Genomic DNA, 23,030 nt, shown 5'->3' with positions numbered 1-23,030 from the left:
TGACCTTGGGTTGGGTGCTCTTTCCAAGAGCCGGTGCAGACTCGATGGGCTAAATGGCCTCCTTCTGCACTGCAAATTCTATGATAATCTATGATAAGCTCCCCCACTGTCCTGAAGTGGTCCAATCCTTCAATGATCCTTAAGTGGTCCAATCCTTTCCCTGACCACCCACTTGCTTTTTGCATATGAATTCAAAGCTTTGGGATTCACCTTAATCCTACCTCTCGTGGCAGTTGGGGGCCTGTAATAAATACCCAACATTGTGATTGCCCCAGGTACTTTAACTCAGTGGTGGTAGATGATAGTTAGAGAATGGACAATTAAGGTAGCTTTAGCTCTGATTGGAGTAACTGGAAAAAGTGCAGTGGAGTGTTAGGTGATTGAAAAGTTCTTCGGAAATTAAAGGAAAGAATTTTCAAGGCAGTTATGAGACCAGCCTTGTTATATAGCACAGAAACCTGGACCACATGGGCAGCATCAGGAAGAGAGGAACAACTGGCTATCTATGAGATACAAATGCCGAGATGGATGTGTAGAGCGATGAGAAAGGACAATATCAGGAACTAGTGCGTCGGGGGGGGGGGGGGGGTCAGTGAAGACTGTGGAAGCTTCAAATAAACCAGTCAAGAAGAGATTGCGATGGTATGATCATATGTTGTGGACAAAGGTGGATGGAGAAAGGACTGCCAGGAAGGAGAAAAAGAGGAAGGTCCAAGATCAGATGGATGGATGGATGCTGCAGCGAAAATAAAATGCAGGAGAGACTGGGTGACTGACAGGGTAATCAATCAGCAGTGTGGCAGCCCCATATAATATGGGGAAGTCTGAAATAAGAAGAATTGAATTCATCTAGAAAGAAAAGCTAATCACAATAATGACGACCATAAAACTACCAGATTGTTGTAAAAACCAATATGCTTCACTAATGTCATTCAGGGAAGGAAATCGGATATTCTTATCCGATCTGACCTACATGTGACCCATAAATTAAAATATAAAATGGTTACCGGCAACATTCCAACCGTATATATTCCAGTAACAGAAATGACCCTTCACTGATATATGATGGGTTATCATACTCTATTCAATACATCAAAATAACACACCGGAGAGCTCGACCCATTGTCTCGTAGTTCATGTCTGGTTTATTTTTGTGTTTGCCCCAGAGTCTGGACACAGCTTTTGAGTCAACGAGTTTGAAGATGCCCTTCTCTCTCTGAGTCCATTTGATGTATCGAGGACACGTACTCTTGTCCTGAAGCAATGCCAGCAGGAATTCCCAGAGGTAGATTGTATTTCCTGCAAGTATGCAATAATATGGTTAAATTTTTACATTTAAAATAAGTTGTAGGTATAATGAACCAATCGCCTATTTTTACCACAGGTGTATTTTTTGAGACTCCTTTTGTACCAAATCTATATCTACAGGACATTAACTTCACAAGGAGTGGAGGAGAAGTACAACTGAGCATAGGAAGTTTACGAGGCACGGCACAATATTCCTCAAAAGCATCAACCTTGTGACTGCTTTTGTATGTGGAGCTGCACCAAATGTTTGAGAAGCTGGCCGCACACTAACGTACAGGAAATTTGTAAATTGAGAGAGGTAAATTAGGAAAATGTGATTGGACCTGTGGTATGGGATGTGTTGACCAGAATATTTGCCTTTCTTTTAACAAATCAGAAAGTGAAGTGTGAGAAAATTAACTCGCAAAAGCTACTGAGATGCTACAGAAGAAAGCAGTGTCATTGCTTCGACTCTTGAAGAAAGCACGAGTTGTTAATGTTTCAGTGCTGACTGATGTGAAGACTGGTGTCTTCAGTAATTAGCACCCTTGTCGTGTGCATGGGGAAATTTGCTAATGCTCTTTGGGAGCGTTTAAATTAGTTCAGCAGGGGCTTGGGAACCTGAATTGTAGCTCCAGTATACAGGAGGTTGAGAGTAGTGAGGTCATGAATAACGTTTCAAAGTTGCAGCAGTGTACCGGCAGGCAGGAAGGTGGTTTAAAGTGTGTCTTCTTCAATGCCAGGAGCATCCGGAATAAGGTGGGTGAACTTGCGGCATGGGTTGGTACCTGGGACTTCGATGTTGTAGCCATTTCGGAGACATGGATAGAGCAGGGACAGGAATGGTTGTTGCAGGTGCCGGGGTTTAGATATTTCAGTAAGCTGAGGGAAGGTGGTAAAAGAGGGGGAGGGGTGGCATTGTTAGTCAAGGACAGTATTACGGCGGCAGAAAGGACGTTTGATGAGGACTCGTCTACTGAGGTAGTATGGCCTGAGGTAAGAAACAGGGAAGGAGAGGTCACCCTGTTAGGGGTTTTCTATCGGCCTCCAAAAAGTTCCAGAGATGTAGAGGAAAGGATTGCAAAGATGATTCTGGATAGGAGCGAAAGCAACAGGGTCGTTGTTATGGGGGACTTTAACTTTCCAAATATTGACTGGAAACGCTATAGTTCGAGCACTTTAGATGGGTCCATTTTTGTCCAATGTGTGCAGGAGGGTTTCCTGACACAGTATGTAGATAGGCCAACGAGAGGCAAGGCCATATTGGATTTGGTACTGGGTAATGAACCAGGACAGGTGTTAGATTTGGAGGTAGGTGAGCACTTTGGTGGTAGTGACCACAATTCGATTACGTTTACTTTAGTGATGGAAAGGGATAGGTATATACCGCAGGGCAAGAGTTATATCTGGGGGAAAGACAATTATGATGCGATGAGGCAAGACTTAGGATGCGTCGGATGGAGAGGAAAACTGCAGGGGATGGGATAGGATAACCCTAAAGCTTTCTATAGATATGTCAGGAATAAAAGAATGATGAGGGGAAGAGTAGGGCCAGTGAAGGACAGTAGTGGGAAGTTGTGCGTGGAGTCCGAGGAGATAGGAGAGGTGCTAAATGAATATTTTTTGGCAGTATTCACACAGGAAAAAGACAGTGTTGTCGAGGAGAATACGGAGATTCAGGCTACTAGACTAGAAGGGCTTGAGGTTCAGAAGGAAGAGGTGTTAGCAATTCTGGAAAGTGTGAAAATAGATAAGTCCCCTGGGCCGGATGGGATTTATCCTAGGATTCTCTGGGAAGCTAGGGAGGAGATTGCTGAGCCTTTGATCTTTAAGTCATCTTTGTCTACAGGAATAGTGCCAGAAGACTGAAGATTAGCAAATGTTGTCCCCTTGTTCAAAAAGGGGAGTAGAGACAACTCCGGTAACTATAGACTAGTGAGCCTCACTTCTGTTGTGGGCAAAATCTTGGAAAGGTTTATAAGAGATAGGGTGTATAATCATCTGGAAAGGAATAATTTCATTAGAGATAGTCAACATGGTTTTGTGAAGGGTAGGTCGTGCCTCACAAACCTTATTGAGTTCTTTGAGAAGGTGACCAAACAGGTGGATGAGGATAAGGCAATTGATGTTGTGTATATAGAACATAGAACATTACAGCGCAGTACAGGCCCTTCGGCCCTCGATGTTGTGCCGACCTGTGAAACCACTCTAAAGCCCATCTACACTATTCCCTTATCGTCCATATGTCTATCCAATGACCATTTGAATGCCCTTGGTGTTGGCGAGTCCAGTACTGTTGCAGGCAGGGCATTCCACACCCTTACTACTCTCTGAGTAAAGAACCTACCTCTGACATTATATCTATCTCCCCTCAATTTAAAGCTATGTCCCCTCGTGCTAAACATCACCATCCGAGGTAAAGGCTCTTACTGTCCACCCTATCTAATCCTCTGATCATCTTGTATGCCTCAATTAAGTCACCTCTTAACCTTCTTCTCTCTAACGAAAACAGCCTCAAGTCCCTCAGCCTATCCTCATAAGATCTTCCCTCCATACCAGGCAACATTCTGGTAAATCTCCTCTGCACCCTTTCCAATGCTTCCACATCCTTCCTATAATGCGGCGACCAGAATTGCACGCAATATTCCAAATGCAGCCGCACCAGAGTTTTGTACAGCTGCAACATGACCTCATGGCTCCGAAACTCAATCCCTCTACCAATAAACGCTAACGCACCGTACGCCTTCTTAACAACCCTCTCAACCTGGGTGGCAACTTTCAGGGATCCATGTACATGGACACCAAGATCTCTCTGCTCATCCACACGGCCAAGAATCTTACCATTAGCCCAGTACTCTGTCTTCCTGTTATTCCTTCCAAAATAAATCACCTCACACTTTTCTGCATTAAACTCCATTTGCCACCTCTCAGCCCAGCGCCGCAGCTTATCTATGTCCCTCTGTAACTTGTAACATCCTTCCGCACTGTCCACAACTCCACCGACTTTAGTGTCATCTGCAAATTTACTCACCCTTCCTTCTACGCCCTCCTCCAGGTCATTTATAAAAATGACAAACAGCAGTGGCCCCAAAACAGATCCTTGTGGTACACCACTAGTAACTGGACTCCAGTCTGAACATTTCCCATCAACCTCCACCCTTTGTCCTCTTCCAGCTAGCCAATTTCTGATCCAAACTGCTAAATCACCCTGAATCCCATGCCTCCGTATTTTGCAGATGACACTAAAGTCGGAATGTGGAAGCATTGGAAAGGGTGCAGAGGAGATTTACCAGAATGTTGCCTGGTATGGAGGGAAGATCTTATAGGAAAGGCTGAGGGACTTGAGGCTGTTTTCGTTAGAGAGAAGAAGGTTAAGAGATGACTTAATTGAGGCATACAAGATGATCAGAGGATTAGATAGGGTGGACAGTGAGCGCCTTTTTCCTCGGATGGTGATGACTAGCACGAGGGGACATAGCTTTAAATTGAGGGGAAATAGATATAGGACAGATGTCAGAGGTAGGTTCTTTACTCAGAGAGTAGTAAGGTCATGGCATGCCCTGCCTGCAACAGTACTGGACTCGCCAACACCAAGGGCATTCAAATGGTCATTGGATAGACATATGGACGATAAGGGATTAGTGTAGATGGGCTTTAGAGTGGTTTCGCAGGTCGGCGCAACATCGAGGGCCGAAGGGCCTGTACTGCGCTGTAATGTTCTATGTTCTATGATCTGATACTCTCCTTGCGTTGTAGAAATGCCAGATGTGATGAGATTTTATCGATGAAAATTAAAAGATAGTGTGAAATAATGAGAGAAAATGTTAAGAAAGCAGTTGAACATTAGAATTAATGTTTAAAGTTTAAGTTCACTGCTGATTGTCTTAATCCATCCATTTTCAAAGCAATGGATGTGCATCAGAAAGTTTTTGTGAGGACTGCAAATTCATTCGGGAAGCTTCAGTAAACCAGGATCTGAGTTCAATGGTGCTCCATCCAGAGGCTGCTTGGCAAGCTTAGCATCTTCAGTGGGTGGCACAGTGGTACAATATATGTACTGCTACCTCACAGCGCCAGGGACCCGAGTTCGATTCCGACTCAGGTGACTGTGTGGAGTTTGTACTTTCTCACGTTCTTCCAGTGTGTGCGTGGGTTTCCTCCGGGTGCTCCGGTTTCCTCCCACAGTCCAAAGATGTGCAGGTTAGGTGGATTGGCCATGATAAATTGCCCCTTAGTGTTCGGGGGTTGGGTGGGATTACGGGGACATAGTGGGTGATTTGGCTTAGGTAGAGTGCTCTATCGGAGTGTCAGTGCAGACCCGATGGGCTGAGTGGCCCCCTTCTGCACTGTAGGGATCCTATGAATTGGAATCTTTTAAAAATATAGACCCTCCGCTTCTGAGCAAGTTTTCATAATTACCTTTGCCGTCTTTGTTCTTCCTTTTCACAGGGAAGTCGGGATTTGTCATTGCTGAGACTGGTCGCATAGCTTTGGTTTTCCTCCCTGGAAGCAAAATATTTAAAGTTTCAATTTACTTTGCAATTATTGCAAATAAAATTTCAGGTTGAAAAGAATCTAGTTCTGAAAATATATTGCATGTACACAAAAGAATGTACACGTCTCTGCTAATCTCAAGGTTGCCCGTTGATGTTGTCCGAGATTTGTACAATACTAGCAAACATAACAGTCCTGCCATACACGGTTTAAAAAAAATTGGCTATATATTTTACACTTGTCACATCTCATTTAAAAATAAATACATCCCTCATGTTCAAATAAGCTTGCTTACTGCAATGATCTCTTGATCATAAATATCACTGAAATATAATTTCCCCAATGCTGACAGATCCAATGATAACAACAGCAGGGTAGCATAGTGGTTAGCACAGTTGCTTCACAGCTCCAGGGTCCCAGGTTCACTTCCCGGCTTGGGTCACTGTCTGTCTGCACGTTCTCCCAGTGTTTTCGTGGGTTTCCTCCGGGTGCTCCGGTTTCCTCCCACAGTCCAAAGATGTGCAGGTTAGGTGGATTGGCTATGCTAAATTGCCCTTAGTGTCCAAAAAAGGTTGGCGGGGTTATGGGGATAGGGTGTAGTGTTATGGGTCAGGGCTTAGCGAATCCCAAAGTGTATCATGGAGTTCACCTGACCCACAACTTTTAATAGATTGTGGTATGGGGAACACATGGCCCACTCTACAAGTGTGATACTTCAAAAATGGAAAAGTTATTTTTTAAAGCAAAACAATGTTTATTCTATAAACTCAAGTTAACCTTTTTAAAACAAACAGGGAATATCTTAGCAACAATTAATTCAAAGATAACCCCCAAAGAATACAACACTAAGTAATCCTTTAAGCTGTCCTTTTAACATCCAAAAGATGTAATAACCTTTAAACAAAAGCACATCAGGGTTTACATTCAATACTGAAAACATTTATAATTCTGAATTTACCAAATGATTAAGAGATAGTCGTTCATGGCAGAGAGATCAACAGTACAGCTGCTTTGGCTGACTTCAGCTGCAACACCCTGAAAAACGAAACCAAAAAGACAGAGACACACCCAAGCTTTTCTCAAAGTGAAACTAAAAAGCAGAACCAGAGCTCAGCTCACCCATACTCTGACATCACTGCAGTAATACGAGCAGTTAACCATTTCTTAAAGCGACATTCTCATGACACCTTGCCCCAAGAAAAAAAACCCCATCAACTTCAAGATGGTTTCATTTTTCACCTTTTCACCATTCTTTAAATGCACACAGTAAATATACTTTTCGTTTCAAAAAACAACACACGCAAACAGGTATAATAATATAGTCCATTTTTTTTTTTTCATTCTTCTTCCTCCAACTGAAATTCCTTCTGTTCATCACATTCGTGACAAAGTATTAGCTATCACGTTTTCTTGTCCTGCCACATGTACTATTTTAAAATTAAATGGCTGTAACAGTACACTCCAGCGAAACAGCCTTGCATTGTTATTATTACGGAATCGCTCCAAAAACGTCAACGGGTTATGATCAGTATATATAACGGTGTCAGAGGGATTGCTGGCCACATAAATGTGAAAATGTTGCAAAGCCAGCACCAAACCCAAAGTCTCCTTCTCAATCGTGGAATACTTTTTCTGGTGAGAATTCAATTTCTTTGTTAACCTGTGCCAATTTTAAAGGGTTAAGTCGATAAGGATGTTGTTTGATTGGAACAGCATTTCCCACATCTACATCATGTATAGCCATTTTAGTACTTCCCAATTTATCTTGACAAACTTGCCCATGTGATATCAATAACTCTTTCAGATCAGTTCATTTTTCCTTTGGAAGATAACTCAACAATTTATCCCAATTTTTAAGAACATCCTCATTTTCTAATTTAATTTGAGGTATGTCAAATTCACAGTCATCTGGATTTGGTTCGTCACTTTGAGTTAGAATCATTAAAACCTACCTTTTTCTACCCTTCCCTTTTAAGCATATTCACATGACACACTCGGTGAGTCTTCCTTCTATCTGGTGTTTTTACCACATAATTCACCTCACGTAATTTCCTTTCAATCTGATAAGGTCCACAAAACCTAGCTTTTAAAGATTCACCTACCACTGGTAACAATACAAAAACTTCATCTCCACTGGCAAAACTACGAACTTTGGATCTCTTGCTCCACTGGCAAAACTACGAACTTTGGATCTCTTGTCCACTACCTGCTTCATCACATTGTGTGCAACTTTTAAATGTTGTCTAGCCAATTCACCTGCTCTATTTAATCATTCCCTAAAATCTGACACGTAATCCAATTATGTAATTTCCGATTTCTCACTCACCAATTTTTCCTTAAATCAATTTAAGTGGTCCTCTTACCTCATGACCAAAAATTAGTTCAAAAGGACTACATTTGGTTGACTCATTTGGTGCATCCCTAATTGCAAACAGTACGAATGGAATTCCTTTATCCCAATGCTCTGGATAATCTTGACAATAAGCCCTCAACATTGTCTTCAATGTCTGATGCCACCTTTCTAAAGCTCCCTGCGATTCTGGATGGTACGCAATTGATTTAAATTATTTTATTCCTAAACTATCCATAACTTCTTTGAATAACCTGGAGGTAAAATTTGATCCGTGATCTGATTGTATTTCGGTGGGTAGTCCATATCTCGTAAAGTATTTAAGTAACTCCTCCAGAATCTTTTTAGCAGTAATATTACGTACTGGAATGGCCTCTGGAAACCTAGTAGACACATCCATTATAGTCAAAAGATATGGATTCCCACTTTTTGTTTTCAGAAGTGGTCCTACGCAATCAGTTAGGACCCTTGTAAAAGGTTCCTCAAATGCTGGAATGGGTATTAAGGGCTCTGTATCACTGCTTGAGGTTTCCCTATCACTTGACATGATTGACAAAATTTAACTACATCTTTATGTAGTCCAGGCCAATAAAAATGTTCTTGGATTTTAGCTTGAGTTTTCCTTATTCCCAAATGTCCTCCCACTGGTACCCCATGTGCAACTCGCAACACCTCCTTTCTACACCCTACCAGCAATACTACTTGATGAACTTCTGCCCACTTTTCATCTGCCTGCATACGTAAAGGTCTCCATTTACTCATCAAGACATTACTTTTACGGTAATAACACTCTGGTATACACACAGATTCCTCTTCCGTGTACGCTTTCTGATACATCAGTTTTATTTCTACATCTTTCTGTTGTAACTCTGCAAATTTTCCTGAACTAAAAATATCCGCCTCATCCTCCACTTGTTCTTGTTCTTTTTCAACCATCTGATCAAAAATCATTTCTGACAATTGCATTTAAACTTCAACTTCATCTTCACTCTTTGATTTCTCCTCTTGTCTTAGCCTGTGACTTTGTGACCTTGTTACTACACAATCTGGAAAAATCCCAGGATATTCGTCCCTCAACACTTCAGTTGTCTGATTTTCTACTGGCTTTCTACTGGCTTATCAACCACAGTCGGCATCATTCCCACCTGCGATCCAGCTATATCATTACCCAAGATAAACTGTATTCCTGGACAAGATAGTTTCTCTATTACTCCTACTACCACTTCACCCCTCTTCACTGGACTTTCCAACCTTCCCTTATATAATGGAACACTACTCCTCTCACCCTGAATTCCACATATTACCATCTTTTCTGGCAACATTCTTCCCAAACTACATAACTCCTCATCTCTTACCATTAAAGACTGACTAGCTCCCGTATCTCTTAAAATTATGACTTCTTTACCTACTCCTCCTGATACACATGAGTAAACTTTACCCACACAAGTAAATTCTTTAGACATGTGGCACCTTCTCATCAATCACCTCTTGATCAGGCTGTATAATCTTTCGCACCGCCTTCACTTCACTTGGGCTTTCCTTTACCACTTTAACAAACCCCACTGTCTTATCCTGTTTTACCACATCAGCCTTCCCAGTGCTTTTCTTCAACCACCAACTGTGACTTTACATGGCCTAGTTTATTACAGTAAAAACATTTAAAATTTTTCATTTCTTTTCCACCCTCCTGGATCTCCTTTTTAATCTGAGGTACACTCTCCTTATTATCTCCCATCAGATCACCTTTACTTTTACCACTTTTCTCATGTCCCCAGTTTCTATTCCTCACAGGCTGAAACTGATGTCGGAAACCAAGCTTTGATTTATGAACTCATTCATAATCATCTGCCATTTCTGCTGCTAACCTTGCAGTTTTAACCCTCTGCTCTTCCTCATGAATTCTCACTACATCAGGAATTGAATTTTTAAACTCCTCCAAAACAATAATGTCTCTGAGAGCTTCATACGTTTGGTCTATTTTCAAAGCCCTTATCCACCTCTCAAAATTACTCTGTTTGAGCCTTTCAAACTCCATGTATGTCTGACCAAATTCTTTCCTTAAAGTTCTCAACCTTTGTCTGTAGGCTTCAGGCACTAGTTCATATGCACCCATGATGGATTTTTTCACCTCCTATGTCCCAGATACCTCCTCCGGTAGTGATGCAAACACTTCACTCGCCCTACCTACCCAGCTTTGTTTGAATCAGTAATACCCACATGTACTGTGGCCATTTCATTTGTTTAGCTACCTTCTCAAATGAAATGAAAAAGGCTTCTATCTCCTTCTCGTCAAACCTTGGCAATGCTTGCACATATTTAAATAGATCCCCACCACGCCTTCGACTATGACGCTCTTTCTCACCATCATCGTCACTATCATCCAACTGTACGTTTCCCTTTACGTCTGCCAATTTTAACTGACTGTCATGTTTCATGGCCATTTCTGAAGTTCAAACTGTCTCTCTTTATCTTTTTCTCTCATTGCATATTCAAGCTGCTTTAATTCTTTTTCATGTTCAACTTGCTTAATCTGCAACTGGATCTTTGCCATTTTTAATGAGTCAGACTGTATCTCAGGCAACTTTAAATGCTTAGCCACCACCATAATTACCTCATCTTTTCGCATTTTGTCAGGTAATGTTAACTGCAATGTTTTTGCCAAATCTAAAATTCTGTTTTTAGTCTCTGTCCGTAAGACCATAAGAACATAAGAACTAGGAACAGGAGTAGGACATCTGGCCCCTCGAGCCTGCTCCGCCATTTAATGAGATCATGGCTGATCTTTGTGGATTCAGCTCCACTCTCCGGCCCGTACACCATATCCCTGAATCCCTTTATTCTTTAGAAAGGTATCTATCTTTTTCTTAAAAACGTTTAAAGAAGGAGCCTCAACTGCTTCACTGGGCAAGGAATTCCAGAGATTCACAACCCTTTGGGTGAAGAAGTTCCTCCTAAACTCGGTCTTAAATCTACTTCCCCTTATTTTGAGGCTATGCCCACTAGTTCTGCTTTTCGTGACCAGTGGAAACAACCTGCCCGCATCTATCCTATCTATTCCCTTCATAATTTTATATGTTTCAATAAGATCCCCCCGCATCCTTCTAATCTCCAATGAGTACAGTCCCAGTCTACTCAACCTCTCGTCATAATCTAATCCCCTCAACTCTGGGATCAACCTAGTGAATCTCCTCTGCACTCCCTCCAGTGCCAATATGTCGTTTCTCAGGTGAGGAGACCAAAACTGGACACAATACTCCAGATGTGGCCTCACCAACACCATATACAATTGCAGCATAACCTCCCTAGTCTTGAACTCCATCCCTCTCGCAATGAAAGACAAAACTCGATTAGCCTTCTTAATCACCTGTTGCACCTGCACACCAACTTTTTGTGACTCGTGCACCAGCACACCCAGGTCCCTCTGCACAGCAGCATGTTTTAACATCTTAATGTTTAAATAATAATCCATTCTGCTGTTATTCCTCCCAAAATGGATAGCCTCACACTTGCCAACATTGAATTCCATCTGCCAGACCCTAGCCCATTCACCTAACCTATCCAAGTCCTTCTGCAGACTTCCGGTATCCTCTGCACTTCTTGCTTTACCACTCATCTTAGTGTCATCTGCAAACTTTGACACATTGCACTTGGTCCCACTCCAAATCATCTATGTAAATTGTGAACAACTGCGGGCCCAACACTGATCCTTGAGGGACCCCACTAGTTACAGGTTGCCAACCAGAGAAACACCCATTTATCCCCACTCTCTGCTTTCTATTAGTTAACCAATCCTCTACCCATGCTACCACTTTACCCTCAATGCCATGCATCTTTAGTTTATGCTGCAACCTTTTGTGTGGCACCTTGTCAAAAGCTTTCTGGAAATCCAAATATACCACATCCATTGGCTCCCCGTTATCTACTGCACTGGTAACGTCCTCAAAAAATTCTACCAAATTAGTCAGACACGACCTACCCTTTGTGAACCCATGCTGCGTCTGCCCAATGGGACAATTTCCCTCCAGGTGCCCCGCTATTACCTCCTTAATGATAGATTCCAGCATTTTCAATACAACCGAAGTTAAGCTTACCGGCCTATAATTACCCGCTTTCTGCCGACCTCCTTTTTTAAACAGTGTTGTCACGTTTGCTACTTTCCAATCCTCTGGGACCACCCCAGAGTCTTGTGAATTTTGATAAATTATCACTAGTGCGTTTACAATTTCCCTAGCCATCTCTTTTAACACTCTGGGATGCATCCCATCAGGGCCAGGAGACTGGTCTACCTTTAGTCCCATTAGCTTGCCCAATACTGCCTCCTTAGTGATTACAATCATCTCAAGGTCCTCACCCATCATATCTTTATTTCCATCAGTCACTGGCATGTTATTTGTGTCTTCCACTGTGAAGACTGACCCAAAAAACCTGTTCAGCTCCTCAGCCATTTTCCCGTCTCCTATTATTAAATCTCCTTTCTCATCTTCCAAAGGACCAATAGTTACCTTAGCCACTCTTTTTTGTCTTATATATTTGTAGAAGCTTTTACTATCTATCCGCTTTTATGTTCTGAGCAAGTTTACTTTCATAGTCTACCTTACTCTTCTTTATAGCTTTTTTAGTAGCTTTCTGTTGTCCCCTAAAGACTTCACAGTCCTCTAGTCTCCCACTAATTTTTGCCACTCTATGTTTTTTCCTTCAATTTGATACTCTCCCTCACCTCCTTAGATATCCACGGTCGATTTTTCCCTAATTTTCTACCGTCTTTCTTTTTTGTCGGTATGAAGCTTTTCTGAACACTGTGAAAGATCGCTCGGAAGGTTCTCCACTGTTCCTCAACTGCTTCACCATGAAGTCTTTGCTCCCAGTCTACCTTAGCTAGTTCTTCTCTCATCCCATTGTAATCGCATTTGTTTAAGCACAAAACACTAGTGTTTGATTTTACCCGGTCACCCTCCAACTGTATTTTAAATTCCACCATATTGTGGTCGCTCCTTCCAAGAGGATCTCGAACTATGAGATCATTAATCAATCCTGCCTCATTACACAGGACCAGATCTAGGACCACTTGTTCCCTTGTAGGTTCCATTACATACTGTTCCAGGAAATTATCCCGGACACATTCTATAAACTCCTCCTCAAGGCTGCCTTTACCAACCTGGTTAAACCAATCGTCATGTAGATTAAAATCCCCCATGATAACTGCTGTACCATTTCTACATGCATCCGTTATTTATTTGCTTATTGCCTGCCCTACCATCCTGTTACTATTTGGTTACTATAGGAGTATAGACTACTCCTATCAGTGACCTTTTCACCTTTCTATTCCTGATTTCCACCCAAATTGATTCAACCTTGTCCTCCATAGCACCAATATCATCCCTTACTATTGCCCGGATGCCATCCTTAAACAACAAAGCTACACCACCGCCCTTACCATCCATTCTATCCTTTTGTATAGTTTGATACCCTTGGATATTTAACTCCCAGTCGTGACCATCCTTTAACCATGTTTCCGTAATGGCCACTAAATCATAGTCATTCACGATGATTTGCACCATCAACTCATTCACCTTATTCCGTATACTACGAGCATTCAGGTAAAGTACACTTCTGCTGCTTTTTATGTCTTTGTTCTGAATCCTAACACCTTGATCAGTAACTTTTCGCAAATTATTTTTCCTCTTACCCTTTCTCCTAATTTTCCTCGTCTTTGAACCCATATCTCTACATAATAACCTGTCACGTAACCTGCTGCCTTGATCTCCATTAACCATTATACTGTCCATAGCTTTACCCTTCCCTTCCCCTCAACTTGCTAGTTTAAAGTCCTTGTGACCAACCTATTTATCCTATTCGCTAGAACACTGGCCCCAGAATGGTTCAGGTGAAGACCGTCCCAACGGTACAGGTCCCTCCTGCCCCAGTACTGATGCCAATGCCCCATGAAATGGAATCCCTCTTTCCCGCACCACTCCTTTAGTCACGTGTTAACTTCCCTAATTTTCTCAACCCTATGCCAATTGGCACGTGGCTCGGGTAGTAATCCAGAGATTATAACCCTGGAGGACCTGTTCTTTAATTTAGTCCCCAGTGTTTGATAATCCCCAAACAGGTCCTCTTTCCTAGTCTTACCTATGTTGTTAGTCCCAACGTGGATCACAACAACTGGATCCTCCCCCTCCCTCTCCAAAATCCTTTCAAGCCAATCAGAGATGTCCCTCACCCTGGCACCGGGCAGGCAACATACCATGCGGGACTCACGATCTGGCTTACAAAGGATGCCATCAATCCCCCTAATTATAGAATCCCCCACAACTACCACTTGTCTTTTTGCTCCCCCGTCTAGAACGGCTTCCTGTACCACGGTGCAGAGGTCAGTTAACGCATCCTCCCTACAGCCCTCTACCTCATCCACACAGGGTGCAAGTACCTCATACCTGTTGGACAAGGTCAAGGGCTGAGGCTCAACTCCTAAACTCAGGATCCCCCTAACTGCCTCCCTTGCAGTCACACCACTCTGTCCCTGACCACTGTCCGAATTATCAGAACTTATTCTACCGGGTGTGGCTGCCTCCTGAAACAAAGCGTCCAGGTAATGTTCCCCCTCCCTGATGTGCCGCAGTGTGTGCAGCTCGGTCTCCAGCTCATCAATTCTGAGCCGAAGTTCCTCGAGCAGCCAACACTTGCTGCAGATGTGGTCACTGACGGTCTCAATGGGATCCACCAGTTCCATCATCATACAGCAACAGCACATCACCTGTCCAGCCATATGCAACTAGTTAATTAATTTAAATAATTAAAAAAAAACGTTTTTTATAGACCCTCAAGGATAAACCCGAACACCAACAAAAACACAGCCCTCTCTCGCCACTCACCCGAACTCAGTCACTCAGCTAAACTCAGATGCACTCTGTTCCAATCAGCACTCAGTCACTCACCTAAACTCAGATGCACTCTGTTCCAATCAGCACTCGGTGTCTAAAGGCACTCCTGCCACACCTTTTGTACCCTGCCTGATTTCCAATGAGTCAATAGGCCTGCTCCAGGAAGTGGACTCTCCAACTGCCACTCGACCTGCAAACAAGCACTTTTAAATATGCACCCACCTCTCCCAGCAACCCTGCAATCTGTGGCCTGCTCCAGGTACTGCGTGTGACCGTCTCCACGCCCAAAAACTTCTGAGCCTCTGAAAGAGCCATTGTCCACAACACACTCCCCACTTAAACTAAAATACCACACCTGAAAAGCAACCACAATATGTTCACCCCTCACTGTCTTTAAGTTCACTAAGCCAATCTAATAGGTAGACTTTTATCCCCCTCGAGCCCCCAATTGTTATGGGTCAGGGCTTAGAGAATCCCAAAGTGTATCATGGAGTTCACCTGACCCACAACTTTTAATAGGTTGTGGTATGGGGAGCACACGGCCCACTCGACAAGTGTGGTACTTCAAAAATGGAAACGTTATTTTTTAAAGCAAAACAATGTTTATTCTATGAACTCAAGTTAACCTTTTTAAAACAAGGTAAATATCTTAGCAACCATTAATTCAAAGATAACCCCCAAAGAATACAACACTAAGTAATCTTTCAAGCTGTCCTTTTAACATCCAAAAGATGTAACAACCTTTAAACAGAAGCACATCAGGGTTTACATTCAATACTGAAAACATTTATAATTCTGAATTCACCAAATGATTAAGAGATAGTCGTTCATGGCAGAGAGATCAACAGTACAGCTGCTTTGGCTGACTTCAGCTGCAACACCCTGAAAAACGAAACCAAAAAGTCAGAGACACACCCAAGCTTTTCTCAAAGTGAAACTAAAAAGCAGAACCAGAGCTCAGCTCCACCCACACTCTGATATCACTGCAGTAACATGAGCAGCTAACCATTTCTTAAAGCGACATTCTCATGACAGTAGGGATAGGGTGGAGGTATGGGCTGAGGTGGAGTGCTCTTTCCAAGGGCCGGTGCTGACTCGATGGGCCGAATGGCCTCCTTCTGCACTGTAAATTCTATGATTCAACACTGTCAATTTAATTCTGCACAAATTGAACAGTAGTTCATTAAATTAAAAATGGATCAAGCGTTTTACAATTCCGTGATTATTAAAGAGAATCATCTACTGCACCTACTCAAAAGATAGCAGGCTCCATTATCAAACTAGCCAATAGCTAATCAGAAGTGATTTGGGGATAAAAGTACGCGTGACATAAAGAATCAACATAAAACTACTACTGATAACCATTTCTTTGTATACCTTGTGAAGTAGGAAATGGTTCAGAAGGGCACTTGGCACAGATGATGGCTGCCTGACACACAAGATGGAGACACAGAGAAGAAAGCAGGCATAACTGATGCCTGGAGCCCAGCGGGGTGCCAGTGGGACAGATAGGAACAGATCCAGGTCAAAGGGAGCCAGGCAGGAAGATTAAGAAATACATAAATGCGGGACACCACTTGAATAAAGCTGATTTCAGCCAAGGTGTGCACAATGATATGCTAATACGAATGTCTTGGGCCATTTCCTAAAACAAAGGGACAATCGATACTACCTTCCTGCCGCTGCCTGTAACCTGTTAAACCTCTAACTATAACCATGTGTAAATGGCAAAACGCTTACAAATAGCGATGTACAATCTATAAAATGTTTAAAGATAACAAGGTGATAATTGTTTTGTATCTGGGCCCATTGTGAACCCAAAGTATAAAATGAATGACTGCCATTCAAACCACGAGAAAGGCTGGCTACCGTACCGCGGGGTACGTACGCTTTCTCCCGAAGCTTCGTGTAACAATAAACTGCATTAATTGGACACAGCAAGTCTGACTCCTGAAGTGGTCGATTTTCCCACAACATCTTGCTACTAGTTTTAGTTGTGCATTTTTACAGAACAAAGCAGTAACAGGACATAAATTGCATAATAGTGTTACAGGAAAGGTAGATGCTGTAATCATTAGTTGAGTAAGAAATTCGCATCTAGACAATGAAAGGAATAGTGTACAAAAACTCAGAACTCATGTGTCATCAATTGCTCAATTTTAGTGTGCCCCAAATTATTAATTATGCATACACTAATTGCCAGCCAACTTTCTTTTCATTGCACTCCCTTTTCCAGATCTTGAGCTTCTTTCTGTCACTGTCTTTCCCAACACGTCATACAGAGTAGGTCCACCGATGCACCCCAATCAGGTCAACACTACGGCTTGGATTTTCCAGCCTTGCCCACAGCCAGGATCTCCCAGTCTCGCCAAACGTCCATGGACTGCCACATCCCCTGCAACCCACCACAACAGGGCTGGAAAATCCTAGTCTACTTCTTAAAGCGGGAGGTTCACAAGTGGTTTTTGCTGCAGTCCTCCTTCATGGATTCATCTCTCCCTTCTTTCAAATAAATTGTAGTTTTGCACCTACCAAGAGCATTTATTCTCAAGGCAAATAATATATTGGACAGAAAGTAAAAAGGAACAAAGGCTGATGTAGTTGTTGGAGGTCAATCACCTCAGCCTAAGGAGTTCTCAGAGTTGTGTCCTCGGCCCAACCACCTTCAGCTGCTTCATCAATGACTGCCCTACCATCATAAGGTCAGAGGTGGGGTTGTTCACTGATTATCTAAAATCGCTGATTTTAGAATCTTAGTTAGGCCACACTTGGAGTATAGTGTTCAATTCTGGTCGCCACACTACCAGAAGGATGTGGAGGCTTTAGAGAGGGTGCAGAAGAGATTTACCAGAATGTTGTCTGGTATGGAGGGCATTAGCTTTGAGGAGCGGTTGAATAAACTCAGTTTGTTCTCACTGGAACGCCAGAGGTTGAGGGGCGACCTGATAGAGGTCCACAAAATATGAGGGACATAGACAGAGTGGATAGTCAAGAGGCTTTTCCCCAGGGTAGAGGGGTCAATTACTAGGGGGCATAGGTTTAAGGTGCGAGGGGCAAGGTTTAGAGTAGATGTACGAGACAAGCTTTTTTACACAGAGGGGTGCCTCGAACTCGTTGCCGGTGGTGGTGGAAGCAAGGACAATAGTGACATTTAAGGGGCATCTTGACAAATACATGAATAGGATGGGAATAGAGGGATACGGACACCGGAAATGTAGAAGATTGTAGTTTAGTCGGGCAGCATGGTCGGCACGGGCTTGGAGGGCCGAAGGGCCTGTTCCTGTGCTGTACTTTTCTTTGTTCTTTGTTCTTGATTGCACAGTCCCATTCAGGACCTCTCAGATACTGTACTCCCATGCAGCAAGACCTGAGCAACATTCAGGCTTGGTCTGGTAAGTGGAAAGTAAAATTTATGAACACAAGTGCCAGACAATACCTTCTCCAATAAGAGAGAATCTAATCATCTCCTACTAGTTTTCATTGACATTACCATTGCTGAATCCCGGGGAGTACCGTTGGCCAGAAACCTAACTGGACTAACCATATAAATACTGCGGCTACAACAGCAGGCCAGAACTGGGAATTCTGCAGTAAGCAACTCACCTCCTGACTCCACAAAACCTGTCCACCATCAACAAGGCAAAGGTCAGGAGCGTTACTGAATATTCTTCAGTTGACTGACTGAGTGCAGCCCCAACAAAGTGTGGGGTAATGCATTGGGCAAACAAAGCAAGGGACTACTCAATAAACTGTAAGATATTGAAAGGGGTTGCGGAAGTGAGAGTCTACGGAGTACATGTCCACAGGTCCGTGAAGGTGGCAGGTCAAGAAAGGATATGGAATGCTATCCTTTATTGGACGAGGTATTGAATACGAAAGCAGGGATGTCATGGTGGAACTGTGTAAAATGCTGGTGAGGTCACAGCTGGGATTCTGTATACATTTCCGGCCACCACATTACAACTCATGTGGTTCTTGCACCGGCGGTGGGGCCAGGGCTGGAGTTGATTGTGTCTTTGGACGCAGACAAGGCCTTCAACAGGGTTGAGTGGAGATACTTGCTTATGGAGAAGTTTGGGTTTGTGACATGGATGCGGCTGTTGCATGAGGCACCGTTGGCTAGTGTGCGAACTAACACCATGCGTTTGGGGTCCTTACAGGTTGTATAGGTGGATGAGGCAGGGCTGTCCTATGTCTCCGTTGTTGCTCGCATTGACGATTGGCAATCACCTTGAGGGCTTCGGATAAGTGGGGAGGGATTGTGGGTGTTGAAAAAGAGTAAAGCACAGGGTGTCATTGTACACTGATGATCTTTTGTTGTTTGGAAGGGACCCGGGGGCAGGGATGGGTGTCCAGGTGGTGCGGGAATGGGCACAGCTTCGTAAGCTGAACTTTACTAGTTTGGAAAGTAGGTAACAGCGGATTTGCAGAGATGGAACAGCCTTCTATTGTCTCTGACAGGCTGGGTGCAAGCAAGCGATTAAGAGGGATATATTGCCAAGATTCCTATTTTTCCTTCAGTGCCTTCCAGTCTTCCTGCCGAAAGTGTTTTTCCAGTGGCTGGAGCTGCTTATAACAGGATTTATAAGGGCAGGGCGAGTTCCTTGGATTCGGAGGGTGGTCTTACAGAGCGAGAGGCAGGTGGTGGGGGTGGGCTGGCACTGCTGAACCTGTTGTTTTACTATTGGGCGGCCAATGCAGAGAAGGTGTTTGGTTGGTTTAGCTCATTGGGCTAGACAGTTGGTTTGAAATGCAGAACAAGGCCAGCAGCGCAGGTTCAATTCCCGTACCAGCTGAGAATTCTTAATTCTCCCTCCGTGTACCCGAACAGGTGCCGGAATGTGGCGACTAGGGGCTTTTCACAGTAACTTCATTGCAGTGTTAATCTAAGTCTCCTTGTGACAATAAAAAGATTATTATTAGGTTGGCCTTCTGATCCCATATTTGTGCCATCTCCAAGACTCCCTATTTTCATCTCCCTGACATCATTCAACTTCACCTGTGTCTCAGCAAATCTTCTGCTGAAAACCTCATCCATGCCTTTGTTACTTCTATATTTGTATGTTCCAACACCTCCTTGCTAGTCTTCCACATTCTACCCTCTGTAAACTGAAGGATGTCCAATTCTCTGTCTTAACTCACAGTACGTCCCATTCCCTATACCCTTGAGTTAACTGACCTATCTTGGCTCCCAACAAGTAACATCTTCATTGTAAAGTTCTCACCCCCCATGGCCTTGCACCCCTCCCTGAATCTGGGTAATATCCTCGAACCCCAGAAACCTCCCAAGACATCTACACTCCTCCAATCCTTGCCTCTTGTCCATTCCCAATCATTACTGCGCCACCATTTGTGGCTGCGCCTTCAATTACTTAGACCCCAAAGCTCTGCAATTACCTCCCTACACCTCCCAGCAACATTTTCTACCTTTAAGGAACTTTGTAAAGCCCACCTCTTGGGCCATGCTTTTTGTAATTTTACCTAACATCTCCTTATGTAGCTTTGTGGCATGCTTTATTTTATAATGTTCTTGTGAAGAACTGTGGGACATTTCCTTATTATAAGGCACTGTGTAAATTGCTGTCATTGTAAAGGTAGGTTTGAGAGACATCCACATAAAGATTTTCCAATGAGGAGAGGAATTGAGGACAAATGAAAAGAAGTGTTGTATAAAGTGTCAGTGTTGGAAGAAATATTTCCTTTGGTTGCTTTGTATCGTGGTGCTACAATTGCACAGATGGGAGGTTTATTTTCAGCCAAATGCTGGTGTGCTTTTACAATGCCTTTAATCTTTTCACAAGCTGAGGGAACAAAGGGGCTAGATTTGCACTGTCGCCGCACATGGTAAGCACATTAACACAAAAGCAAAATACTGTGGATGCTGGAAATCTGAAATGATAACAGAAAATGCTGGAAATTCTCAGCAGGACAGGCAGCATCTGGGGAGAGAAACAGAGTTAAACATTTTAAGTCAATGATCTCTCATCAGAACATCAACCTGAAAAAGTAACTGTTTCTCACTCTCCACAGATGCTGCCTGGTCTAAGTATTTCCATGATGTGGAGATGCCGGCATTGGACTGGGGTGAGCACAGTAAAAAGTTTTACAACACCAGGTTAAAGTCCAACAGGTTTGTTTCCATGTCACTAGTATTTCCAGCATTGTCTGTTTTTTGCAGGGATTTATTTATTTAAGGATATGGCAGTTATACAATGTGTTACCAGGGAAAGCAGTGGAAGCAGAGAATGCCAATGGCCCCAAAAGACAATTGCATATATTATGGGCGGGAATGAAGATTAAAAGATACAGCGAGTTTGCAATATCTAGGGTGATGTCTGGCAAAAGACAGGCTTGTTGTGCCTATCGGCTTTTTCATATTATTAAAAAAGTCGTGGTCAGTCACTGAAATAGGATCTTGGGGGTTCAATTTAAAACGAAAACCAGTTGCGGGGAAAAATAAAATTTCAATGTTAAAGATGCTTCTGAATATTTTGCATTTTTATGTTGCAAAAATAACCGATCATTTAATAGTTTAATGAATAATATTCTCAATTAATGGATTTTATTAACAAGGGGAGCAACTATGAAGAATTTCTGTCCAGATTTGATTTAGTGGCGGTCTGTTTAAATCGAATCATAGCACAAAGGGGTTAACAAGCATGATACGTGTTTCACATGTGTCACAAAGCTGAATGGAAGATTTAAACTCGAGCAGTACTGTGTGATTGCTTCACGTACTTTTCACATGATTGGCAATTCATTTTTCTTTTTTGTTTATAAAAATGAGTGGTCAGATATTGAAAATCCCAACACTCCAGGTAACTTTATTTTGGGGATACCGACCTAGTTCTACTATCTTAATCACGGAGTCAGCTTTAAACTAAGTACTTCAAAAGAAACACAATATTCCATTTACCTGATGCTTCTCACGACTACAGGACATCTCCATGTGCTGCAGGTTTGGCCTGATTGACAGCCTCCTAAATAGGGCTGCTCACCGTACCAGCTTGATGTTGAAAAAGAGTGCATCAAAACCACCCCACAGGATAATGGCTACGCAGATCAGATCATAGTTCACTGTATATTGTGCAAACTTCACGAATTGGGACTAAAGCAGCCACTTTCGGTCCTGCAAAGTACCCAGTCTACCTCGGGTTATCCTGGTAAGGCGTCTAAAAATAGTTGGGCAACAGGTGAATCTAGATGTTGCACGTTGCTACTGTGCAGTAGTAACATGAATGGTATTCTCCACTAACAGGGTGCTGCCATCAAGCTAAAATGATGTTCTGCCTATCACACAAACGAACAGTGTGCTATATGAATTTCGGTGATGCCAGATATATAGTCCGTAAGCGCTAACGACTGGAGAATTAAAACGTCAACTTCCTTTTGACTGTTCAGATCAGTGAAGTACTGAGCGTACCCAACCAGCCAGTGCTTGCAAAACTCAAAACAGTGTCCAACATTAGATGCGATTCCACGACTGGACAACTATCCTTTGTGTGTGTTGTGTTATGCTTCTTCATGTAGCATAAGCTGCTTCCTTGATACATGCTCTGACAAAGGAAGGTTCAGACTTGGAGATAGGTTTAACATATTTATTGAACAGTTAACAATTCTCCTACTTGAGTTCGACTCTCCTGCTAATCTTGCTATAGTAACTCAGTCTAACTAACCAGTCTGCTCCAAGCCACGTGGTGGGTGTGATGCTTCTGATCTGCCCCTGTCATACTCTCCGAGTGTCGCCTGTGGAACGAGGAAGAGCATGTGTGCCCTGTCCTTTTATTGGGTTGTCCCCGTGTGGTAGTGTCACATCTGGGTGTCTTGACTGCCCATTGGTCGTGTCCTATTCTGTGTTCATTAGCTGTATATCTGCATGTCATAATGCCTCTGGTGCTTCCTCTAGTGTTTACTTAGTCTTAGTGTATTTACATTAACCCCTTGTGTATTTACAGTGATGCATATCACCATACTGTGCTGAAGAATTACACTGAAAACCAATTTAAGATTGTCAG

General features: G+C 42.9%; 1 protein-coding gene across 12 annotated transcripts in view; it reads right to left on the bottom strand.

The window, feature by feature from the left end:
• LOC140391621 (ETS-related transcription factor Elf-1-like) overlaps window positions 1-23,030 on the bottom strand; it is a 247,651-nt gene that overhangs the window by 16,259 nt on the left and 208,362 nt on the right. For all 12 annotated transcript variants that reach the window (XM_072476285.1, XM_072476296.1, XM_072476292.1 and 9 more), the window contains 2 exons: window positions 5,707-5,790; window positions 1,107-1,299 (listed from right to left, as the gene is read on the bottom strand). In XM_072476285.1, coding sequence (XP_072332386.1) covers window positions 1,107-1,299; window positions 5,707-5,790 — 277 coding nt within the window. The remainder of the gene's footprint in view (window positions 1-1,106; window positions 1,300-5,706; window positions 5,791-23,030) is intronic.

Source organism: Scyliorhinus torazame, chromosome 15, assembly GCF_047496885.1.
Source record: "Scyliorhinus torazame isolate Kashiwa2021f chromosome 15, sScyTor2.1, whole genome shotgun sequence".
In the NCBI taxonomy this organism is placed as follows: domain Eukaryota; kingdom Metazoa; phylum Chordata; class Chondrichthyes; order Carcharhiniformes; family Scyliorhinidae; genus Scyliorhinus; species Scyliorhinus torazame.
The sequence above is the reverse complement of the archived record's forward strand: the minus strand, read 5'-3'. Positions and strand labels throughout refer to the sequence as shown.